Source organism: Lolium rigidum, chromosome 1 (assembly GCF_022539505.1).
Source record: "Lolium rigidum isolate FL_2022 chromosome 1, APGP_CSIRO_Lrig_0.1, whole genome shotgun sequence".
NCBI classification, from domain to species: Eukaryota; Viridiplantae; Streptophyta; class Magnoliopsida; order Poales; family Poaceae; genus Lolium; species Lolium rigidum.
This window is the reverse complement of record NC_061508.1, coordinates 3,973,068-3,992,506: the sequence shown is the minus strand read 5'-3', so window position 1 is coordinate 3,992,506 and position 19,439 is coordinate 3,973,068. Positions and strand designations below refer to the sequence as shown.

The 19,439-nt window shown below is 42.7% G+C and overlaps 3 protein-coding genes across 4 annotated transcripts; 2 read left to right on the top strand and 1 right to left on the bottom strand.

Annotated features, from left to right (window-relative positions):
* The first annotated feature begins 63 nt into the window (after window positions 1–63).
* LOC124703301 (heavy metal-associated isoprenylated plant protein 28-like) lies at window positions 64–1,089 on the top strand. The gene is made up of 3 exons (XM_047235529.1): window positions 64–104; window positions 590–662; window positions 902–1,089. Exons 1-3 carry the CDS (start codon window positions 96–98, stop codon window positions 1,087–1,089), a joined length of 270 nt encoding a protein of 89 aa, XP_047091485.1. The 5' UTR covers window positions 64–95.
* Window positions 1,090–12,239: 11,150 nt separating this feature from the next.
* Window positions 12,240–15,156, top strand: LOC124666349 (geranylgeranyl transferase type-2 subunit beta 1-like). Its single transcript, XM_047203689.1, has 9 exons — window positions 12,240–12,334; window positions 12,432–12,585; window positions 12,689–12,805; window positions 13,378–13,444; window positions 13,542–13,690; window positions 14,113–14,246; window positions 14,330–14,428; window positions 14,551–14,626; window positions 14,745–15,156. The coding sequence occupies exons 1-9, from the start codon at window positions 12,272–12,274 to the stop codon at window positions 14,843–14,845; spliced, it is 960 nt and encodes a 319-aa protein (XP_047059645.1). The 5' UTR covers window positions 12,240–12,271; the 3' UTR covers window positions 14,846–15,156.
* A 152-nt stretch (window positions 15,157–15,308) lies between these two features.
* Window positions 15,309–18,843, bottom strand: LOC124684832 (AT-hook motif nuclear-localized protein 10-like). Of its 2 annotated transcripts, XM_047219085.1 has the most exons (6): window positions 18,553–18,843; window positions 17,608–18,261; window positions 17,390–17,442; window positions 16,472–16,603; window positions 16,127–16,288; window positions 15,309–15,854 (listed from the first exon to the last, which is right to left on the bottom strand). In XM_047219085.1, the coding sequence occupies exons 2-6, from the start codon at window positions 18,152–18,154 to the stop codon at window positions 15,597–15,599; spliced, it is 1,152 nt and encodes a 383-aa protein (XP_047075041.1). In that variant the 5' UTR covers window positions 18,155–18,261; window positions 18,553–18,843; the 3' UTR covers window positions 15,309–15,596. The 2 variants fall into 2 exon arrangements, with proteins under 2 accessions (XP_047075041.1, XP_047075040.1); XM_047219084.1 differs by having other exon boundaries at window positions 17,608–18,843.
* Between the last annotated feature and the right edge of the window lie 596 nt (window positions 18,844–19,439).

Here is a 19,439-nt window from a genome sequence, read left to right as displayed (position 1 = left end):
GCTTCTGTTATAAGAGCCCTCCTCCATCGACCTCATCTTGTTCCCTTCTTCTCCCCCCTTCCATCGTCTCGAAGGCAAGATCGATCGCCAGCTCAATGATGGAGGTATGGCTTGCTAATTAATCAAAATTTGTTTGTACACTAAATGTGGTTCTTTTGGTTGCTGCTAACGTAGAGATGATGGTAATTCAGGGATGTTGTATTGGTTTCTACTTTTTTTCCGATGTTTGTGCAATGATGAACTTGACGCTAATAGGATGAATGTGCCTCTTCATGCACCTTTTTTTACATACATTGACCATTTATCAGCAGTGTCTCTCTATCAATAGTGCATTTTTTTCCAACGGGGCATGTCGGTTGCGAGCTTAATATGATCCTCATTTTATCTTTCATAAACCCTACACTGCCCTGGAAGCGGAGGGCGTCGTAATATACTCTGTTTCACAAGATGTTCATGCAACAATTGCCCAGAGATTTTTTTCGAAAAACATTTGCCACTATTTTTTTCATGTACCTTTTCTGATGATGATCAGTGCATGTGCATGCATGCGTAACCTGCGCTCATTCCCTGATTTCCCCCATGCACGCAGAGCACCGAGCTGAAAGTGGAGATGGTGGCGCTGCATGAGAAGAGGGTACGGAAATGCCTGTCCAAAGTGAAAGGTAAAATCTAAAACTAAAGTCACTTCATTTCACCCATGCATTCATTCATCCATGAAGATCTGAACAACCTGATGATGCATAGATCCTTTCTTCTTTTACAAAAGCTATAGTCGTGGATGCCTTTCTCACTGTAGCTACGATTCATTGACTGATACGGCTGTGTGCATGGGTGCAGAGGCAATAAGACTTCTTTTGTCTCAACAAAAATGGTTAATTGATTCTGCTGTGTGTGGGTGCAGGGGTGGAGAGAGTGGAGGTGGAGGCGAGCATCCAGAAGGTGGTGGTGACGGGGTACGCAAACCGGAACAAGATCCTCAAGGCGCTCAGGAGGGTCGGGCTCAGGGTGGAGCTCTGGTCGCCACGAAACGAGCTGCTCAGCGCTTACGCAGCCGGGAGCTTTGCCTTCAGCAACTACGGGTTCTTCTGACCTGGTCTGATCTGATCTGAGGAGAAGCTAGATAATACTTACATGATGATGATGGTAATAATAACTATGAAGATATATATACCCTGGATCTGGAGCTTGTGTGATGGGTTGTTGCATGTTTCGTTTGTTGGTTTATCTGTTTTGGATGGTTTCCTTTTCCTCCCATGTGTATATATGTTAAAAAAAATCTACTTTGAGGGTGGTCAAGAAGAAATATATGTGGGATGTCCCTAACACATGGTATTAAGTCGGTGCCAAATTGCATGCATGATCAAAGATTCCAATGTTATTATGTGCACTCGCAAAGTACCCTGTACCCGTGCGATTGCTACAAATCGACAAAAGACGTGAATGATTCAAGAATATTTATATTTCACTATGCATCACAAATTCATTTAAGAGTAAATACTATGTGTTCTTGTCGAGAAACCGGTGTGGTTGCTTGATGCGAACAAGAAATCACAAGAGAGAGTAGCAAGAGGCCTCATTAAAAAAGAGATGGTTCACATTCATCGCTATATTTCTAAAGGTAAAGTCAATTTAAATTTGTAGCAGCTATTTTTCAATCATGATCATTCTCTTTTCTTCATAACACCCCATCTAATCTGATCCACCACAAGGGTGATGTCTACGCACGCTTCTATTCCTGTAGACAGTGTTGGGCCTCCAAGAGCAGAGGTTTGTAGAACAGCAGCAAGTTTCCCTTAAGTGGATCACCCAAGGTTTATCGAATTCAGGGAGGTAGAGGTCAAAGATATCCCTCTCAAGCAACCCGGCAATTAAGATACAAGAATTCTCTTGTGTCCCCAACACACCTAATACACTTGTCAGATGTATAGGTGCACTAGTTCGGCGAAGAGATAGTAAAATGCAAGTGATATGGATGGATGTGAGTGGTAATAGCAATCTGAAATAAAGATGGCAGCGAGTAAACATGCAGTAGAACAGTAAATAAACGGTGATTCGATGCTTGGAAACAAGGCCTAGGGATCATACTTTCACTAGTGGACACTCTCAACAATGATCACATAAATAAATAAGTTCTTTTCTCTTATGCTACTTTCAAAGACTCTATTGTTGGATAACAAACACCATTCATTGTGTAGGGCTACGAGAGCACCCTCAAGCCGGAGTAAACAAGCTCCACAACGTCATAAAGGAATCACACAAGATGCAAACACTGTCACTGTCACACCATAGAGAGTAATTCCGGAGTTCATATAAAGTAACTCCGAGTGCATAGTAATAGTTAACTTCACAATCTACAAGAGATCACGATCATAACCTACGCCAAGTACTACATGATGCACACACTGTCCACATTACATCATGAAGGAGGAATAGACTACTTTAATAACATCACTAGAGTAGCACATAGATTAATAGTGATACAAAGCTCATGATCACATAAAGATCACATGGGAGAGAGAGATGAACCACATAGCTACCGGTACAGCCCTTAGCCTCGAGGGAGAACTACTCTCTCCTCATCATAGGAGATAGCAATGGCGATGAAGATGGCGGTGGTGTCGATGGAGATGCCTTCCGGGGGCAATTCCCCGTCCCGGCGGCGTGCCGGAACAGAGACTTCTGTCCCCCGAATCTTGGCTTCGCGATGGCGGCGGCTGCGTAACTTTTCTCGTACCGTGGCTTATCTTTTTAGGGTTTTCGCGTCGGGGAGACTTTATAGGCGAAGGGGCAATGTCGGTGGAGTCCCAGGGGACCCACACCATAGGGGGGCGCCCCCCCCCCTTGGCCGCGCCGCCTTGTGGGGTGGGGACCCCTTGGCTCCCCTCTGGCCCCTCTTCGGTGCTCTGGACCTTCCGTGAAATATAAGATCGTGGGCATTAATTTCGTCCAATTCCGAGAATATTTCCTGTGTAAGATTTCTGAAACCAAAAACAGCAGAAAACAGAACTGGCACTTCGGCATCTTGTTAATAGGTTAGTTCCGGAAAATGCATCAAAACGATATAAAGTATGAATAAAACATGTAGGTATTGTCATAAAACTAGCATGGAACACAAGAAATTATAGATACATTGGAGACGTATCAAGCATCCCCAAGCTTAGTTCCTACTCGCCCTCGAGTAGGTAAACGATAACAAGGATAATTTCTTAAGTGACATGCTACCAACATGATCTTGATCAATACTATTGTAAAGCATATGAAGTGGATGAAGTGATTCGAAGCAATAGTAAAGATAATGACTAAACAACTGAATCATATAGCAAAGACTTTTCATGAATAGTACTTTTAAGACAAGCATCAATAAGTCTTGCATAAGAGTTAACTCATAAAGCAATAGATTCAAAGTAGAAGACATTGAAGCAACACAAAGGATGATTAAGTTTCAGCAATTGCTTTCAACTTGTAACATGTATATCTCATGGATAGTTGTCAACATAAAGCAAAATAACAAGTGCAATAAGTAAACATGTTAGAATCAATGCACACAGTTGACACAAGTGTTTGCTCCTAAGATAGAAAGAAGTAGGTAAACTGACTCAACATGAAGTAAAAGAATGACCCTTCGCAGAGGGAAGCATGGATTACTATTTTTGTGCTAGAGCTTTTATTTTGAAAACATAGAAACAATTTTGTCAACGGTAGTAATAATTCATATGTGTTATGCATAAGACATCCTATAAGTTGCAAGCCTCATGCATAGAATACCAATAGTGCTCGCACCTTGTCCTAATTAGCTTGGATTAACATGGATTATCATTGCATAACATATGTTTCAACCAAGTGTCACAAAGGGGTACCTCTATGCCTCCTGTACAAAGGTCCAAGGAGATAGATCGCATTTGATTTCTCGTTTTTGATAGATCTCAACTAAGGACATCCATACCGGGACAACATAGAAAACAGATAATGGACTCCTCTTTAATGCATAAGCATTCAACAACGAGATAATATTCCCATAAGAGATTGAGGATTAGTGTCCAAACCGAAACTTCCACCATGATTCATGGCTTTAGTTAGCGGCCCAATGTTCTTCTCTAACAATATGCATACTCAAACCATTTGATCATGAAAATCGCCCTTACTTCGGACAAGACGAACATGCATAGCAACTCACATGATATTCAACAAAGGTGTAATAGTTGATGGCGTCCCCAGAAACATGGTTACCGCTCAACAAGCAACTTATAAGAAATAAGATACATAGCGACATATTCAATACCACAATAGTTTTTAAGCTATTTTCCCATGACCTATGTATTGCAAAGACAAGGAATGAAATTTTAAAGGTAGCACTCAAGTAATTTACTTTGGAATGGCAGAGAAATACCATGTAGTAGGTAGGTATGGTGGACACAAATGGCATAGTTTTTGGCTCAAGGATTTGGATGCACGAGAAGTATTCCCTCTCAATACAAGGCTTTGGCTAGCAAGGTTGTTTGAAGCAAACACAAGTATGAACCGGTACAGCAAAACTTACATAAGAACATATTGCAAGCATTATAAGACTCTACATTCGTCTTCCTTGTTGTTCAAACACCTCACCAGAAAATATCTAGACTTTAGAGAGACCAATCATGCAAACCAAATTTCAACAAGCTCTATAGTAGTTCTTCATTAATAGGTGCAAAGTACATGATGCAAGAGCTTAAACATGATCTATTTGAGCACAACAATTGCCAAGTATCAAATTATTCAAAACCATATACCATTTACCACATGAAGTATTTTCTGTTTCCACCCAAATAGCAATTAACGAAGCGGTTTTCAACTCCGCCATGAACATTAAAAGTAAAAGCGAAGAACACTAGTGTTCATATGAAAAAGCGGAGCGTGTCTCTCTCCCACATAAGAATGAATTTATTCAGAGAATGAAAATAGAAAAAAACGAAAATAAAAGCACACAGACGCTCCAAGTAAAGTACATAAGATGTGACGGAATAAAAATATAGTTTCACTAGAGGTGACCTGATAAGTTGTCGATGAAGAAGGGGATGCCTTGGGCATCCCCAAGCTTAGATGCTTGGGTCTTCTTGAAATATGCAGGGATGAACCACGGGGGCATCCCCAAGCTTAGACTTTTCACTCTTCTTGATCATATTGTATCATCCTCCTCTCTTGATCCTTGAAAACTTCCTCCGCACCAAACTCGAAACAAACTCATTAGAGGGTTAGTGCATAATAAAAAATTCACATGTTCAGAGGTAACACAATCATTCTTAACACTTCTGGACATTGCCCAAAGCTACTGAAACTTAATGGAACAAAGAAATCGACTCAACACAGTAAAAGAGGCAATGCGAAATAAAAGGCAGAATCTGTCAAAACAGAACAGTCCGTAAAGACGAATTTTTCAGGGGCACTTAACTTGCTCAGATGAAAATGCTCAAATTGAATGAAAGTTGCGTACATATCTGGGGATCACACACGAAAATTGGCAGATTTTTCTGAGTTACCTACAGAGAGTTCTACTCAAATTCGTGACAGTAAGAAATCTGTTTCTACGCAGCAATCCAAATCTAGTATCAACCTTGCTATCAAAGACTTTACTTGGCACAACAATGCAATAAAATAAAGATAAGGAGAGGTTGCTACAGTAGTAACAACTTCCAAGACAAAACAAAACAGTAGCAAAATAAACACATGGGTTATCTCCCAAGAAGTGCTTTCTTTATAGCCATTAAGATGGGCTCAGTAATTTTTATGATGCTCGCGCAAGAAATAAGAGTTGAAGTAAAAGAGAGCATCAAGAAGCAAATTCAAAACACATTTAAGCCTAACCCACTTCCTATGAAAAGGATTCTTGTAAATAAACAAGTCATGTAAGCATAATGCGACAAGCATAGAAAGGCAACACAAGCGCAACTTCAAGATTCTCAACATAAAGAGGGGAAACTTAATATTATTAAGATGCATATAACCATGTTTCCCTCTCTCATAATAACTTTCAGTAGCATCATGAACAAACTCAACAATATAACTATCACATAAAACATTCTTATCATGAGCTACATGCATAAAATTATTACTCTCCACATAAGCATAATCAATTTTATTAGTAATAGTGGGAGTAAAACTACCATAACCATCATTGTAATCATCATAAATTGTAGCCATGGTATAATCATAATAACCTTTATACTCCATAGTAGGTGGCACCAAAATACCACTATCATTATAATCATCATAAATAGGAGGTAAAGTATCATCAAAGAAAATTTTCTCCTCAAAACTTGGGGGACTAAAAATATCATGCTCATCAAAACCAGCTTCCCTAAGCTTAGAATTTTCCATAGCATTAGCAACAATGGTGTTCAAAGCATTCATACTAATAACATTCCCATTAGCATGCATATAAAGTTCCATAGGTTTTTTAATTTTCTCTTCAAACACCTCATGTCCTAACTCAAGATAAATACTATAAAGATCTCTAATATTTTTGTTGTTTTCCATTATGCCTAACTAGTGAAAACAAGAAACAAAAAGATATAATTGCAGGATCTAAAGGAATTACCTTCGAGCACTCACACACCGGCAACAGTGCTAGGAAATAGCTTAGTAGTCGGAGGATGTGAATACCTTTTACCTTACCTCCCCGGCAACGGCGCCAGAAAATAGCTTGTTGCCGTGGGAGGCAATTCTCTATGGTGTAACTTTTCTTCAGATCCCCGGCAACGGCGCCAGAAAATAGCTTGATGTCTACGCACGCTTCTATTCCTGTAGACAGTGTTGGGCTTCCAAGAGCAGAGGTTTGTAGAACAGCAACAAGTTTCCCTTAAGTGGATCACCCAAGGTTTATTGAACTCAGGGAGGTAGAGGTCAAAGATATCCCTCTCAAGCAACCCTGCAATTAAGATACAAGAAGTCTCTTGTGTCCCCAACACACCTAATACACTTGTCAGATGTATAGGTGCACTAGTTCGGCGAAGAGATAGTAAAATGCAAGTGATATGGATGGATATGAGTGGTAATAGCAATCTGAAATAAAGATGGCAGCGAGTAAACATGCAGTAGAACAGTAAATAAACGGTGATTCGATGCTTGGAAACAAGGTCTAGGGATCATACTTTCACTAGTGGACACTCTCAACAATGATCACATAAATAAATAAGTTCTTTTCTCTTATGCTATTTTCAAAGACTCTATTGTTGGATAACAAACACCATTCATTGTGTAGGGCTACGAGAGCACCCTCAAGCCGGAGTAAACAAGCTCCACAACGTCATAAAGGAATCACACAAGATGCAAACACTGTCACTGTCACACCATAGAGAGTAATTCCGGAGTTCATATAAAGTAACTCTAGAGTGCATAGTAATAGTTAACTTCACAATCTACAAGAGATCACGATCATAACCTACGACAAGAACTACATGATGCACACACTGTCCACATTACATCATGAATGAGGAATAGACTATTTTAATAACATCACTAGAGTAGCACATAGATTAATAGTGATACAAAGCTCATGATCACATAAAGATCACATGGGAGAGAGAGAGATGAACCACATAGCTACCGGTACAGCCCTTAGCCTCGAGGGAGAACTACTCCCTCCTCATCATAGGAGACAACAATGGCCATGAAGATGGCGGTGGTGTCGATGGAGATGCCTTCCGGGGGCAATTCCCCGTCCCGGCGGCGTGCCGGAACAGAGACTTCTGTCCCCCAAATCTTGGCTTCGCGATGGCGGCGGCTGCGTAACTTTTCTCGTACCGTGGCTTATCTTTTTAGGGTTTTCGCATCGGGGAGACTTTATAGGCGAAGGGGCAATGTCGGTGGAGTCCCAGGGGACCCACACCATAGGGGGGCGCCCCCCCCCCCCTTGGCCATGCCGCCTTGTGGGGTGGGGCCCCCTTGGCTCCCCTCTGGCCCCTCTTCGGTGCTCTGGAACCTTCCGTGAAATATAAGATCGTGGGCATTAATTTCGTCCAATTCCGAGAATATTTCTCGTGTAAGATTTACGAAACCAAAAACAGCGAGAAAACGAGAACTGGCACTTCGGCATCTTATTAATAGGTTAGTTCCGGAAAATGCATCAAAACGATATAAAGTATGAATAAAACATGTAGGTATTGTCATAAAACTAGCATGGAACATAAGAAATTATAGATACGTTGGAGACGTATCAAAGGGCCAAACCTATGAGTTGTCATTGTTCGCATGCATTTTCTCCCTTACCTTCACGCCTGACATGGCTCATGAGTGCCCCTATATACCTCCACGGTTGCGTGGCACCATATACAGATGTGCCTCCATGGATCCTTGGCCTCTATCGCTCCCTCTCCCCCTGACATGGCTTATGATTATTTGTGAAACTTTGAACATAGTTGACACCTAATGGCTTAATTTCTACTAGTTTCATGTAAACACCCTAACATGCAAACTGCAAAGATAAACTTGTGACAAAGAAGATTGCACAAAGTAAAGGAGCTCACCTGGAGAGGATTGCAAAAAGAAGGATGCAAGATCGAGGTCCGGGTTATTGACACAAGCCCACGCCCTCGTTGGAAAATGAACTGACACAAAGCCACACATACTCTCCAGTCATGAATACACTCATTTATATATCCCAGAGGCCCAATATACACAAATTCACGACGAGGATGAACATAGGAACAACAATGGTTAAACAATGTGAAATGAAATAAAAGTGGGAATAAATAGCAAGAACACAGACGAATTGAACCCAGTACAATATCCCCCCAAATGGGTAAGTATTTGGGTATCAAACTCGAATCATCCTTACTCTTAATGAAACCGCTTGCTATTACAGGCCAGTCTGGCGGTCCACATAATCCAATTAAGAGAAGATTTGCAAAGGTCTACTAGAATACCTATATATGGGAATGAGTAGCTACTTTATTAGAATAGCTCTTCATCAGTCCACACATGAAGGATCTTGGACTTTTCGCATGTTGGGATTTTGGGGGAGCAAAGTTCAACTCTCAAGTCCATTCTTAGTATAATTCTAGATCTGAACAGATACATGTCTTATATAAGAAAGGGCTGGAAAGGGGAGGTACAAGTATTAAGGACCCGTTTTCAGCGTGCAAGCAGTGCGCCGGATAGTCCGGCCTCAAGGGACGCCTAGCAATTCCAGGTTTTGAAAGGTGGTGGCTGGTTCTTTAGGATGTGACTCAGGTGCCAGATAGTCCTTCACATTGATCATTCATCGAATCACAACTTTAACATTGCTTTGTTCATCACTTGATCTTCTTAATGCTCTATCACAATCTCTAGAGACATACGATGCGTTATGGTTGTTATCGCAATCTCGGGTCCACTTAACTGGTGTTTTGACCCACATGCGCCACGCCCGTTGCACGAATGTCTCGGTCCACCAACCCAGCTCAACCAGAGACCAACGTAGACTTATAAGATGTATTGGGAACTCTTCTCCTAAATGACTATCCTCTTAGGAGGGGACACCCTCACCCTTATAAGCTGATTCTGATCTCCTACCACAATCGATGCAGGACTAAACTCATTCACTTTCTTCCATGCTCCAACCCGACCTTGGCCAACCATGGCTCACACATGAGATCATTATGACCGTGACTTAGGGACAAATCATGAATTCTTCTCTTTTAGTCATCTTTTCAATGTGTTGATCCTTCATGGCTTAACGTATAAGCTATAGCATGACTTCGTTTAAGTTCTGCAAAACAACGTCATCTTATTTCAGCCTTGAAACCACCATATGATCTTCAAGCATTGCCTATGAAAAGGCCCTTCAAGTATGACTAAGAAAAAAATTGTGTACATTCGGTTAAATACCCAAATCATACATGGTGCTCCATACATTTTCACTAGGCCCGCCCCTAAATTCCGCCTTGTTCTTCACTATCCCTCCGAATATACAACCGCTTACTACCGACGCTAGATTTTTCACAAAAAGAAATCGATAACATTTATTTCAATCCATTATAATTCTTCAAAATGAAATGATTAAAATTATACCTTTAAATTTTATAGGGTAAGACTAGCAGAAAACTAACCTACCAGGAGTTTAGCCCTTAGTGCTTAAACACCGTTGGATTGACATGTCTCATCCGGACGAGCACAACGCGCATGCCAATTGTACCTTTCCTTTGGGCCCTCTCCTCTTTTACTCTTTTTATGCATACTTTTCCTATATTTATTCTGTTTTCTACTTTTTTGCTCTATCTTTTTTTCTTCAGAATTTATGAAGTACATATGCACGATGTACATGGCGCGAGGTACTGTGAATATTTCTCCCACAAAATGGTTGAAGCACACACCGAATACACGAAGTACACATTGTGGAATACATGTCACAAAAACATGAAGTACATTGTGCAAATATAACAAAGAGTATTGTGTAGGAAGCCAGAAGTTTACTCCACAATGCAGCCAACAACCGCACACGTACTTAGTGGTGCAGTACATGTAGGCTAACACAGTGGCGGAGCTTGAAATTTTATAATGGGCGGGCTAGGCTAAAAGAAAGCATAAATATTTTGTTAACCATACCTAGAAATCAGTTATTACTCAAATTTTATGTATCCGTGGTTGTGTAAATTAGCAATGTACTAGAAGAATAAACTCGTATAACGATCCACCGTGCCATGAGATTGCTAACCAAGGGGTTGGATTCAATCGTTGGTGGACCTCTGGCCACCCTGCGCTGTTCCATCTCGGCGTCGACCGCCGCATGGGTCGTCCGCTCCTCCTCTGCTTCCTTCTCCGCTTCAGCCAGGGCCTCGGCGTCCCTGACCAGGTCGAGGAGGTCGGTGTTGTCGTCGTCGTCGAACTCCTCGTCGGAGCTCGAGGCCGGGGAAGGTGGAGTGGGAGGTGGAGGTGGAGGCGCGGCAGCCTGGCCACGGCCGGCGCTGCTCATGATGGCTCCGGTGGAGGTTGTGCGGCGGCTAGGGTTTTGTGGGGAGGAGATGAGATGCTCGCGCTCTTGTTTATATAGATCGGAGGCAGGGCGACGACACACGTGACATCGCCATTACTTCGTGCGCAGAGGTAGGCGACGGCCACGCGCCACACGAGGCATCGCCATTTACGTGGCCGCAGAGTGCCGCATCGACACCTCGGCGCCAATACTGACAGAGAAGACGGATCGACGCTGCCAGGTGGGCCAGACGAAACGTCCGCCAGACGCGAGCGGACACTTTGCGCGTCCACGCAGCGTCCATAGAGACGCATCCAAGGCGCATGTTTGGGCCAGGTTTGCGTCGCCGCGGACGCCCGATCATTTTGCGTCGCTTACTGGAGGTGGTACCAGACGCATTCTCGACCCGGTGAACACAAACGATCGCTCAACATCCGTTTGCCTCGCACGCTGAAGATGCCTTATGTTTAAATCGCTAGACCCAGCGATAGCAAGGAGCCCCCATCTCCATCGCGTGGCTTCAGTACAGAGAGGAAACTGAGAATCGACCGAACGGAGACAGGCTAGGTAATCCTGATGCGCTGGGCCTTAGATGCATACTAGGACTAACAAATATTTTAGCAGAAAACCTGAGCGGGCCATGGCCCAGGTTTGCCCCAACGAAGCTCCGCCACTGGGCTAACACACTAAGCACACATACACTTCAACATAAAAAAACAAAAGTACACGTCGAAGTACTAGCTAGTATACTGTTTTTCAAATAAGTACTTAAACTAATTCACTGAGACCTATCAACATGGTCTCTAATTTCAAATATCTTGACACAAGCAACACAATGGTGAAGTTCATAATGTAAACGGTCGGTTTTATAGATATTTTATTTTTAATTTTGAATCTGAAAAATGTACGACAACAAGCCAATCATGCATACTCGTGAGAAGAGATCTCCTAAATTTTAAGCTTCTTTACCTTCCTTTCAGTTAGCCTCTTGACCAGTATTTTGTTCTTCAAATGCTTCTATTTACTCATTAGGACACTTATCGAACATGTAAGTGCCACATGTCTTAAATACAGAGTAGATAATAAGCCAATCTTTCTTTTTTCCTTCTAACGAATTCGATACTTTTGTGCCCATGAGTATGTAGTTTTCTGGCCCAATCATATCTTGTTATTCCATGGCCAGATTCTAGCCCTGCACGCTCCAAACGGCCCTTCACCACGGGCCGGCCTATCCAAGATCACCCGTTCGGCCCGGCCTCCCGACTTCCACCACGCGAACCCGCGGCGGAGCAGAGCAGAGCAGCCGTCGACGGAGCAGCGCACGGATCAAGCGAGGAGGAGGAAGCCATGGGGGAGCAGGGGGAGCTGGCCGCGGAGCAGCACGTCCGCTACATCGTCACAGCGGAGAAGGTACGCAACCGCCCGCCCGCCCGCCCAACCCCGCCCGGACGCGAACCGTCTCCGGCGACGACGACTCATCCGCCCCCCTCTCACCGTTTTGCCGCAGAAGAAGGACTCGTTCGAGTCGCTGGTGATGGAGCACCTCCGCGCCAGCGGCGCGTACTGGGGGCTCACCACGCTCGACCTCCTCCACAAGCTCCACGCCGTCGACTCCGCCGAGGTCGTCGACTGGATCATGTCGTGCTACCACCCGGAATCTGGTACTGCCACAACCGGATGAATCTCGGTTTTCCTTACTAGGCTCCTCGAAAGATTGGTTCTTGAATGATTCGGTTTGTGTGTTCTTGGGATGTGGCTGTGCAGGTGGATTCGGGGGCAACGTGGGGCACGACCCGCATGTCCTCTACACGCTCAGCGCCGTGCAGGTCCTCTGCCTCTTCGATCGGCTCGATGTTCTTGATGTGGACAAAGTTGCTGACTGTATCCTTCTCAAGTTCTTGAGTCAGCTTCATGATGCAGCAGTAGTTTTGTGAATGTTAGATTACCAATGTCCTAATTAATGTTTACAGCCAATCTCTCATCTTGTTTCCGAGCTGCTTGATTTCCCTGAATACGAAAAAATTGCTAGTAAGAAAGCTGAAACATTGTGATGCATTTACATTTCCTTTTCTTTCAGCAGCAGCCCAGGAGAGAATATTGCGTCTTGAAATATGGATGGCTTTATAGTGTTATGTTAAACCTGCAGCTTAGATCTCGCATCCACGGATTTCCCCCCGTAACTGCAGCTTGTCAAAATTTTAGTCTACTGCTGCATCCAGAGTACAACACCATATAAGATAGTGCCACAAGGAACATTAATTCTCTGCAACACCCAGTTCTAGGTATTTGGCTATCTTGTGGTATTGACTTAAATTGCATGCTATATCATGAAATAAGGGATTATTTGTATTGCAAGTTTCTGCAACCCCTTAATTGTCTAAATGAATCGATGTAGCCGCATCCTGAGCTCAAAGCTGGGTATCCTGTTAGTTTTCCTATCTAAATTGCAACAGATGTTACTGGACTTCAGAATGAGGATGGATCATTTTCTGGTGATATTTGGGGAGAAGTTGACACTAGGTAAAACCCTTAACTATTTCTTCTGAGTTCCTATGTGTTCTATTTGAATGCCGCCTATATAAGAGATACTGATGCAAACTTAATATATATCTTGTAGGTTCTCGTATATTTCCATATGCACGTTGTCATTACTGCATCGTCTGCACAAAATTAATGTTGACAAGGCTGTAGAGTATATTGTTAGCTGTAAAAACTTGGACGGAGGATTTGGAGCTATGCCAGGAGGGGAGTCTCATGCTGGGCAGAGTATGTTTTGTGTAGATTTTCTCTTAAATCGTACTGTTAGGGTACCTGAGTAGAACTGGAATTTAATCAAGTGTTCTAGTATTATACCTTATTAGATCATGTAATATCTTCTATCTGTAATTCAATTCATATTGTGAAAGAAGAAGAGGCATAGAATTGCCAATTCTTGGTTGCATTGTCGGCTTGACAAACATTTCCTTCTGGAAAATACAAGATATCTACAATTGTAGCCTAACAATATAGAGTAATTATTACTGCGGCACTTCAATATTTCATCGCGTCATCTACTATTGTAGCCTCAAAATACAAGATAGCTATTCCTATGATGAACTGAAATCTGCGTTTGCTCGCAAGATTATTTCCTTATTCTTGTTATATCTCTTCAAGCTGTCAGATAACCTGAAAGCATATACTTCATGCAGTATTCTGTTGTGTTGGTGCTCTCGCAATCACCGGCTCCTTGCATCACATTGATAGAGACCTCCTTGGATGGTGGCTTTGTGAGCGCCAGTGTAGAGACGGAGGGCTCAATGGGCGACCTGAGAAACTTGCCGATGTGAGATTTACTTTTCTTTTCTCAGATTATGTGCCTTTGCATTTCGAACTGTACCATATAACTAGTTGAACTGCTCGCAATAGGTGTGCTACTCATGGTGGGTGTTGTCAAGCTTGATAATGATTGATAGAGTGCACTGGATTGACAAGGAAAAACTTGCAAAATTTATACTGAACTGTCAGGTAACTGCTCGTGATTCTTGCCCTGAAATTTTGATAAGTATGTATCCATCAACTATAAGATATTCTTTTAATCCCCTGTTAACTAGAAGGTCATATATTGCATAAATCGTATTCATTATCAGGATAAGGAAAATGGTGGAATTTCAGATAGACCGGATAATGCGGTAGACATCTACCACACATACTTTGGAGTTGCAGGTATTTACATTTCTCCCCTCGGTATGGTATTTTATCATACGGGTCTTGTAGTATGGTACTTGAACAATTCGAAGCCATATAAACTCCTTGCTGAATTAGTGTAGCATCTTGCAAGCAGGGCTTTCATTGATGGAGTACCCTGGAGTGAAGCCTATGGATCCTGCCTATGCACTGCCGTTGGATGTTGTCAACCGAATTTTCTTGAGCAAACAGCAGTAAATTACATGCATGAGATCTGCTCGACAGAATGACCGTTGAATGTTGATGATTCATTCCTGACCTCATGTATACCCGAAAATTTGGACACTTGGCTCTGTAAAAGAGTGTAATGTTCAACGGTGTAGAATGTACTTCAAATTCTGTCAACAGTCTCTTGTTGGAATTGTATTTGTTACGAACATGTCTTAGTTGACTGCACACCTTTTACTAACTTAAGTTGCAATTTAAATGTAGCTGAAGACAATGGTTGACATACTTTGTAAGAATATTTTGCTCCAGCACCTGCCAGTTTTGATAGACTTCTTACGATACATTTTTGGTCAAATTCTTGTATTCCTTGGGCAACTGTGCGTTGAATTCTCGGAGATTCTGGTCACTAAACTATGTGCTTCGGTAAAATTAGGTATGTGAGACAGCGAGACAACTTTTGCAGGGCATACATGGAAAATACATAACAATTGACTGAACATAAGAACATTATTATTCTGATAGCTCCTCATAGGGTCACATTATCATATCTAAATACATCATCTCAAGACGACAACAAACAATTACCTGATGCAGAAATTCAAACTGAAACGACCTACACAACAGCTGCAGTTACCATTTACCAGCTACAATGCAACATAATTAAACTTCTGATTTATACTACATAAGAGCTAGTTAGACAGAAGTGACATTTCTATTTCCTGCCAGCAAGGCAGTTCCCTGACAGTCTATCGCAGTCTGAATTTGGTCAAGGATGCTCAGTTCATTTCCAGGACATGCTGGACAAGATAGGTGGTTGGTTATTGTTGGTAGAGGCATAGCCTTGATGTCGCGGGCTCGTAGTGCCACCTGACGATTCGCTCAATGTACCTCTTGACGGGGGGCTGTTGGCCCCCATCCCAGTGCTCGGAATGTTGCCCCCCATCCCAGTGCCCGGAACGATCTTCAATGGTACGGGTTCAGAATGAACCTGCTGCTTTGGCTGTTTTTTCCCCTCAGGATCAAAGCTTCCTATTACTATCTGCAGACACGAGTAAAGCTGGTAAGTGACATGACTGTGTTTTGCATGCTGTTAGAGCATACCGTGCAATTAAAGCTTTTCCTTAGGACATGAAAAATGTTGCGATGATGTCAAAACTACTTGCATGACATCAAACCATGTCCAGAACGAAACTGTAGTTTGATTACTGAGTGTAAACGTTGCAGTGCAAATCAAAACCCATGAATGAAATTTCTAAAGCTGAGATGTTTCTAATAACGAGCTTGGGATTGCTGCAGGGTAGAAAATAATACCTGGATTGGAGAAGCAGCTATGAGAAGTCCTGCGACCCCACCACCCAAGAGACGACCATCAGGACCAGCCAATGAAACACTGAGCCCTCCAGTTCGGGTACGCTGGCCTCCAATGTCCTTTACAAAGATCGACCCAGAGAGTGACAATATCTCAAATCGGCCCTGTCGAGCAAACAAAAAGTAATCAGCATTTGTGATCAGTTATTGGTATCACGTAACTTTGCAGGAATTCGCACCACTCATTATACCATCTTAGGTGCTTTATTATTAGCATCCCACGATAAGGTATCTATTTCAGAGTGGTTGCCTTCTACTCTATTGGCTTCCACTTGTTAAAATACAAACCTCATATGTTACAGTTCCACCTGATGTACCAGTTTGGCGAAGCGTTACATTTGATATGGTGCCATTTGCTGAAAGAACACAAACTGCACGAGTTCCATTCTGAGAAAATGACATAATCTTTCCTGACACATCCTGAAAAGTGAAGAGTTCAATGTGTTCTCCGTTAATTAAAGGAAAACATTGTTCATACTTTCAGAACTCGCTTCCTTAACACTTTCTAGAAGAATATGATGGAGCATCCAAGTTAATTAAAGATGTAAACTGGAGTGTGGCATTTTGTAGCTCGAGCTACATGGAGCTCGTTTTTTCAAAAATTGGAAAATAGCATTTAATAGTTTCAAGAAGTGAAGAGTTCAATGTGTTCTCCGTTAATTAAAGGAAAACACTGTTCATACTTTCAGAACTCGCTTCCTTAACACTTTCTAGAAGAATATGATGGAGCATCCAAGTTAATTAAAGAGACCTAAACTGTGTGTATATATCATCAATTAGAAATAAAATATTATGGTCAAATTATAAATGTCCTAAAGCACAACATGAAAACCAGGCCAGAGTAACATTGGCTTAATGCAGACTGAATTTTGTGCTCTTTGACCAGGTAAAAGTAATTTGATATAATTATCATAAGAGGTCCTTAGAGAAATGTTACTAAAGGTCGATTGAAATTTACAGGGTAAAAAATGGGAGGATAAAATAGAAAAACTGCACATGGCCAGGAGGGGACTTTGTGCCAAAGCATTATGACGCACTCAGAATAACCATCAGCAATATATCACAGAAAGGTATCTAAATGCAACATGAAGCTTAACAGGTTTAAATTAGTTCATGCTTCAAACAGTCTCCGGCAAACTTGAATCATATAAGTTATTCCTTCAAACAACAAAAGGAAAATATTGACAAGTTCAAATGTTATTATACCTCTCCAGCTTGAACTGTAATAACATGAGGTGTGAATCCAACTCCTGGCGGCCCTGCAAAATAGCTTGAAATTAGGGGAAACTCAACAAAGGTTAAGTCAATAGACATTCATTTCTCATTAATTAACATGGTCAAAACTAAAAAAACATGAAACCAAGACACTCCAAATAAAACAAAATGTAGTGACGAAGAATATTGAAAGGGAATCGAGATGTTACCGGCAACACTCATGCGGGGCTTCTTGTTGGTAGATCCTTTAGGCCGGCCGCGTTTCTTCCCTCCGTCCGGCGGCGACGCAGATGGCACTAAGTTCGCCGGTAGCGTGGGCGAGAACGGCCCAGAAGCACCCTGACCATCCTGTGGCCCAACTGTCGATCCAGGAGCCGTCGGCACAGTCACCAGCGCCAGCGACATGGGCGCGTCGGGCCCGTACTTCCTCGGCCGCCCGCGCTTCTTCTTCCCCAATGGTTCGCCCATGCCCGGCAGCGTCGCCACGCCATTGCCTCCAGCGGCGACGGCGGGGGACATGTTAGAGCGGGGCGCCGCAGCAACCGGTTGCGGTTGGTAACCGGGCGGCGCGGCCGCAGAGCTCACCGGGGCGAAAACAGGGGTGCCGTCGGCGGTGTACGCCATGCGCACGCTCTGCATGGCAGCCGAAGATGGCGGTGCTGCCGGTGCCGGTGCCGGCGCCGGCGCTGGTTGGCTCTTCGGCAAGCTGAAGAGATCCCTTCCCGCCATTAGCCCTTGCTCGGACCTCACCTCCATGGCTGGCAGCAACCGATTCTTGGACGAAAACACTAAACGCTGCGATTTTTACACCGCAAACTAGAGCTCACGAGCGCTCAGGCGAGGTTAGGACGAGCGATTAGAAGCTGCAAAAACCCATAAACCCATAGCTAGTCAAAGATGAGATCCTTCTTGCGAGTTTTACAGCTGAAGAAATTACTCCCAAGAAACTGAAAAGGGAAGCGGTAAAATCTTAGACAAGAGAAAGAACAAGCTTAAGTGGGCAAAGAAATGGCAGATCCCCTTCTTTCCCCCGGATTTAAAGATGAAATAAACCACAACAGATTTGGAGCTCAACAGTTGCAGCAAAAGGAAACGAAATATCTGAGTGAAAACAGAAAAGAAAATAAAAGAAAAGAAAGGAAGAAGAAGCACACTTGCACACTCCTCTGTCCTAAAATGGAGACATCACGAGCTCACTCCAGCGCTACAGAAGGAGAAGATCAGAAGAGGAGAAGAAAAAATTGAAGGATTTCCAGGCTACCCAGCTCCCATAATTTCCTGTCTACAGCCTCCAAATATATCCCCCTTTTTCCACCTCTTCTCCAGTTCACACGCACTCTTTCTTCTTTTTCCTAATTAACAAAAAGGATTAACTTTTTCTGTCAGGGGAAGAAAAATAGGCAGCTGGTAAGTAAAGCACGCTGAAAATGCCTCGGGGGGAAATATATAATTGCTGCTGTAGCAGATAAGAAGGAGAGGGGGAAGTAGTAGATGGATCATGGATTGATGCAGGTGAGTATCTGATCTGACCCCCATGAATATGTGGTATTTGCTTTGAGATCCTCCTGTCTGCTTTTGGCCTCACTTGCCTAGGCTACTACCTCTGCTCTTTTCCACTGTGGCCACTTGGCCTATTTTCCCACCAATGCACCAAGTTGGCATGCAGAGTCCAAGACTATGAGCACGTTTTTGTTTGACCAGATTGGCACGAGGAATCTTGATTTTTCAATGTTTTTGTTTTCAGATTTTTAATGGAATTCTGTATTCCGTTCTGTCGGTGAATGTTGGATTTAAATTATGCGTTTGTGATGTTTACTGTTAAATTGTGTCAATTTTGTGATAAAGTATTGTTATCGTGCAAAAAAAAGAGTTATGATTGCATTTATCGCCCAGTTTGTCAATTTGCTTGAGACAAATACATCGTAACACCCAAAACATCAACATTTTTTTATGAAACTACACCTGACCTTCAACTGCAAAGTTTTTTTTTTCTCTTTTAACAATGTATGGTAGTACTTGTTGAAAACTCTAGCGTGTTTGT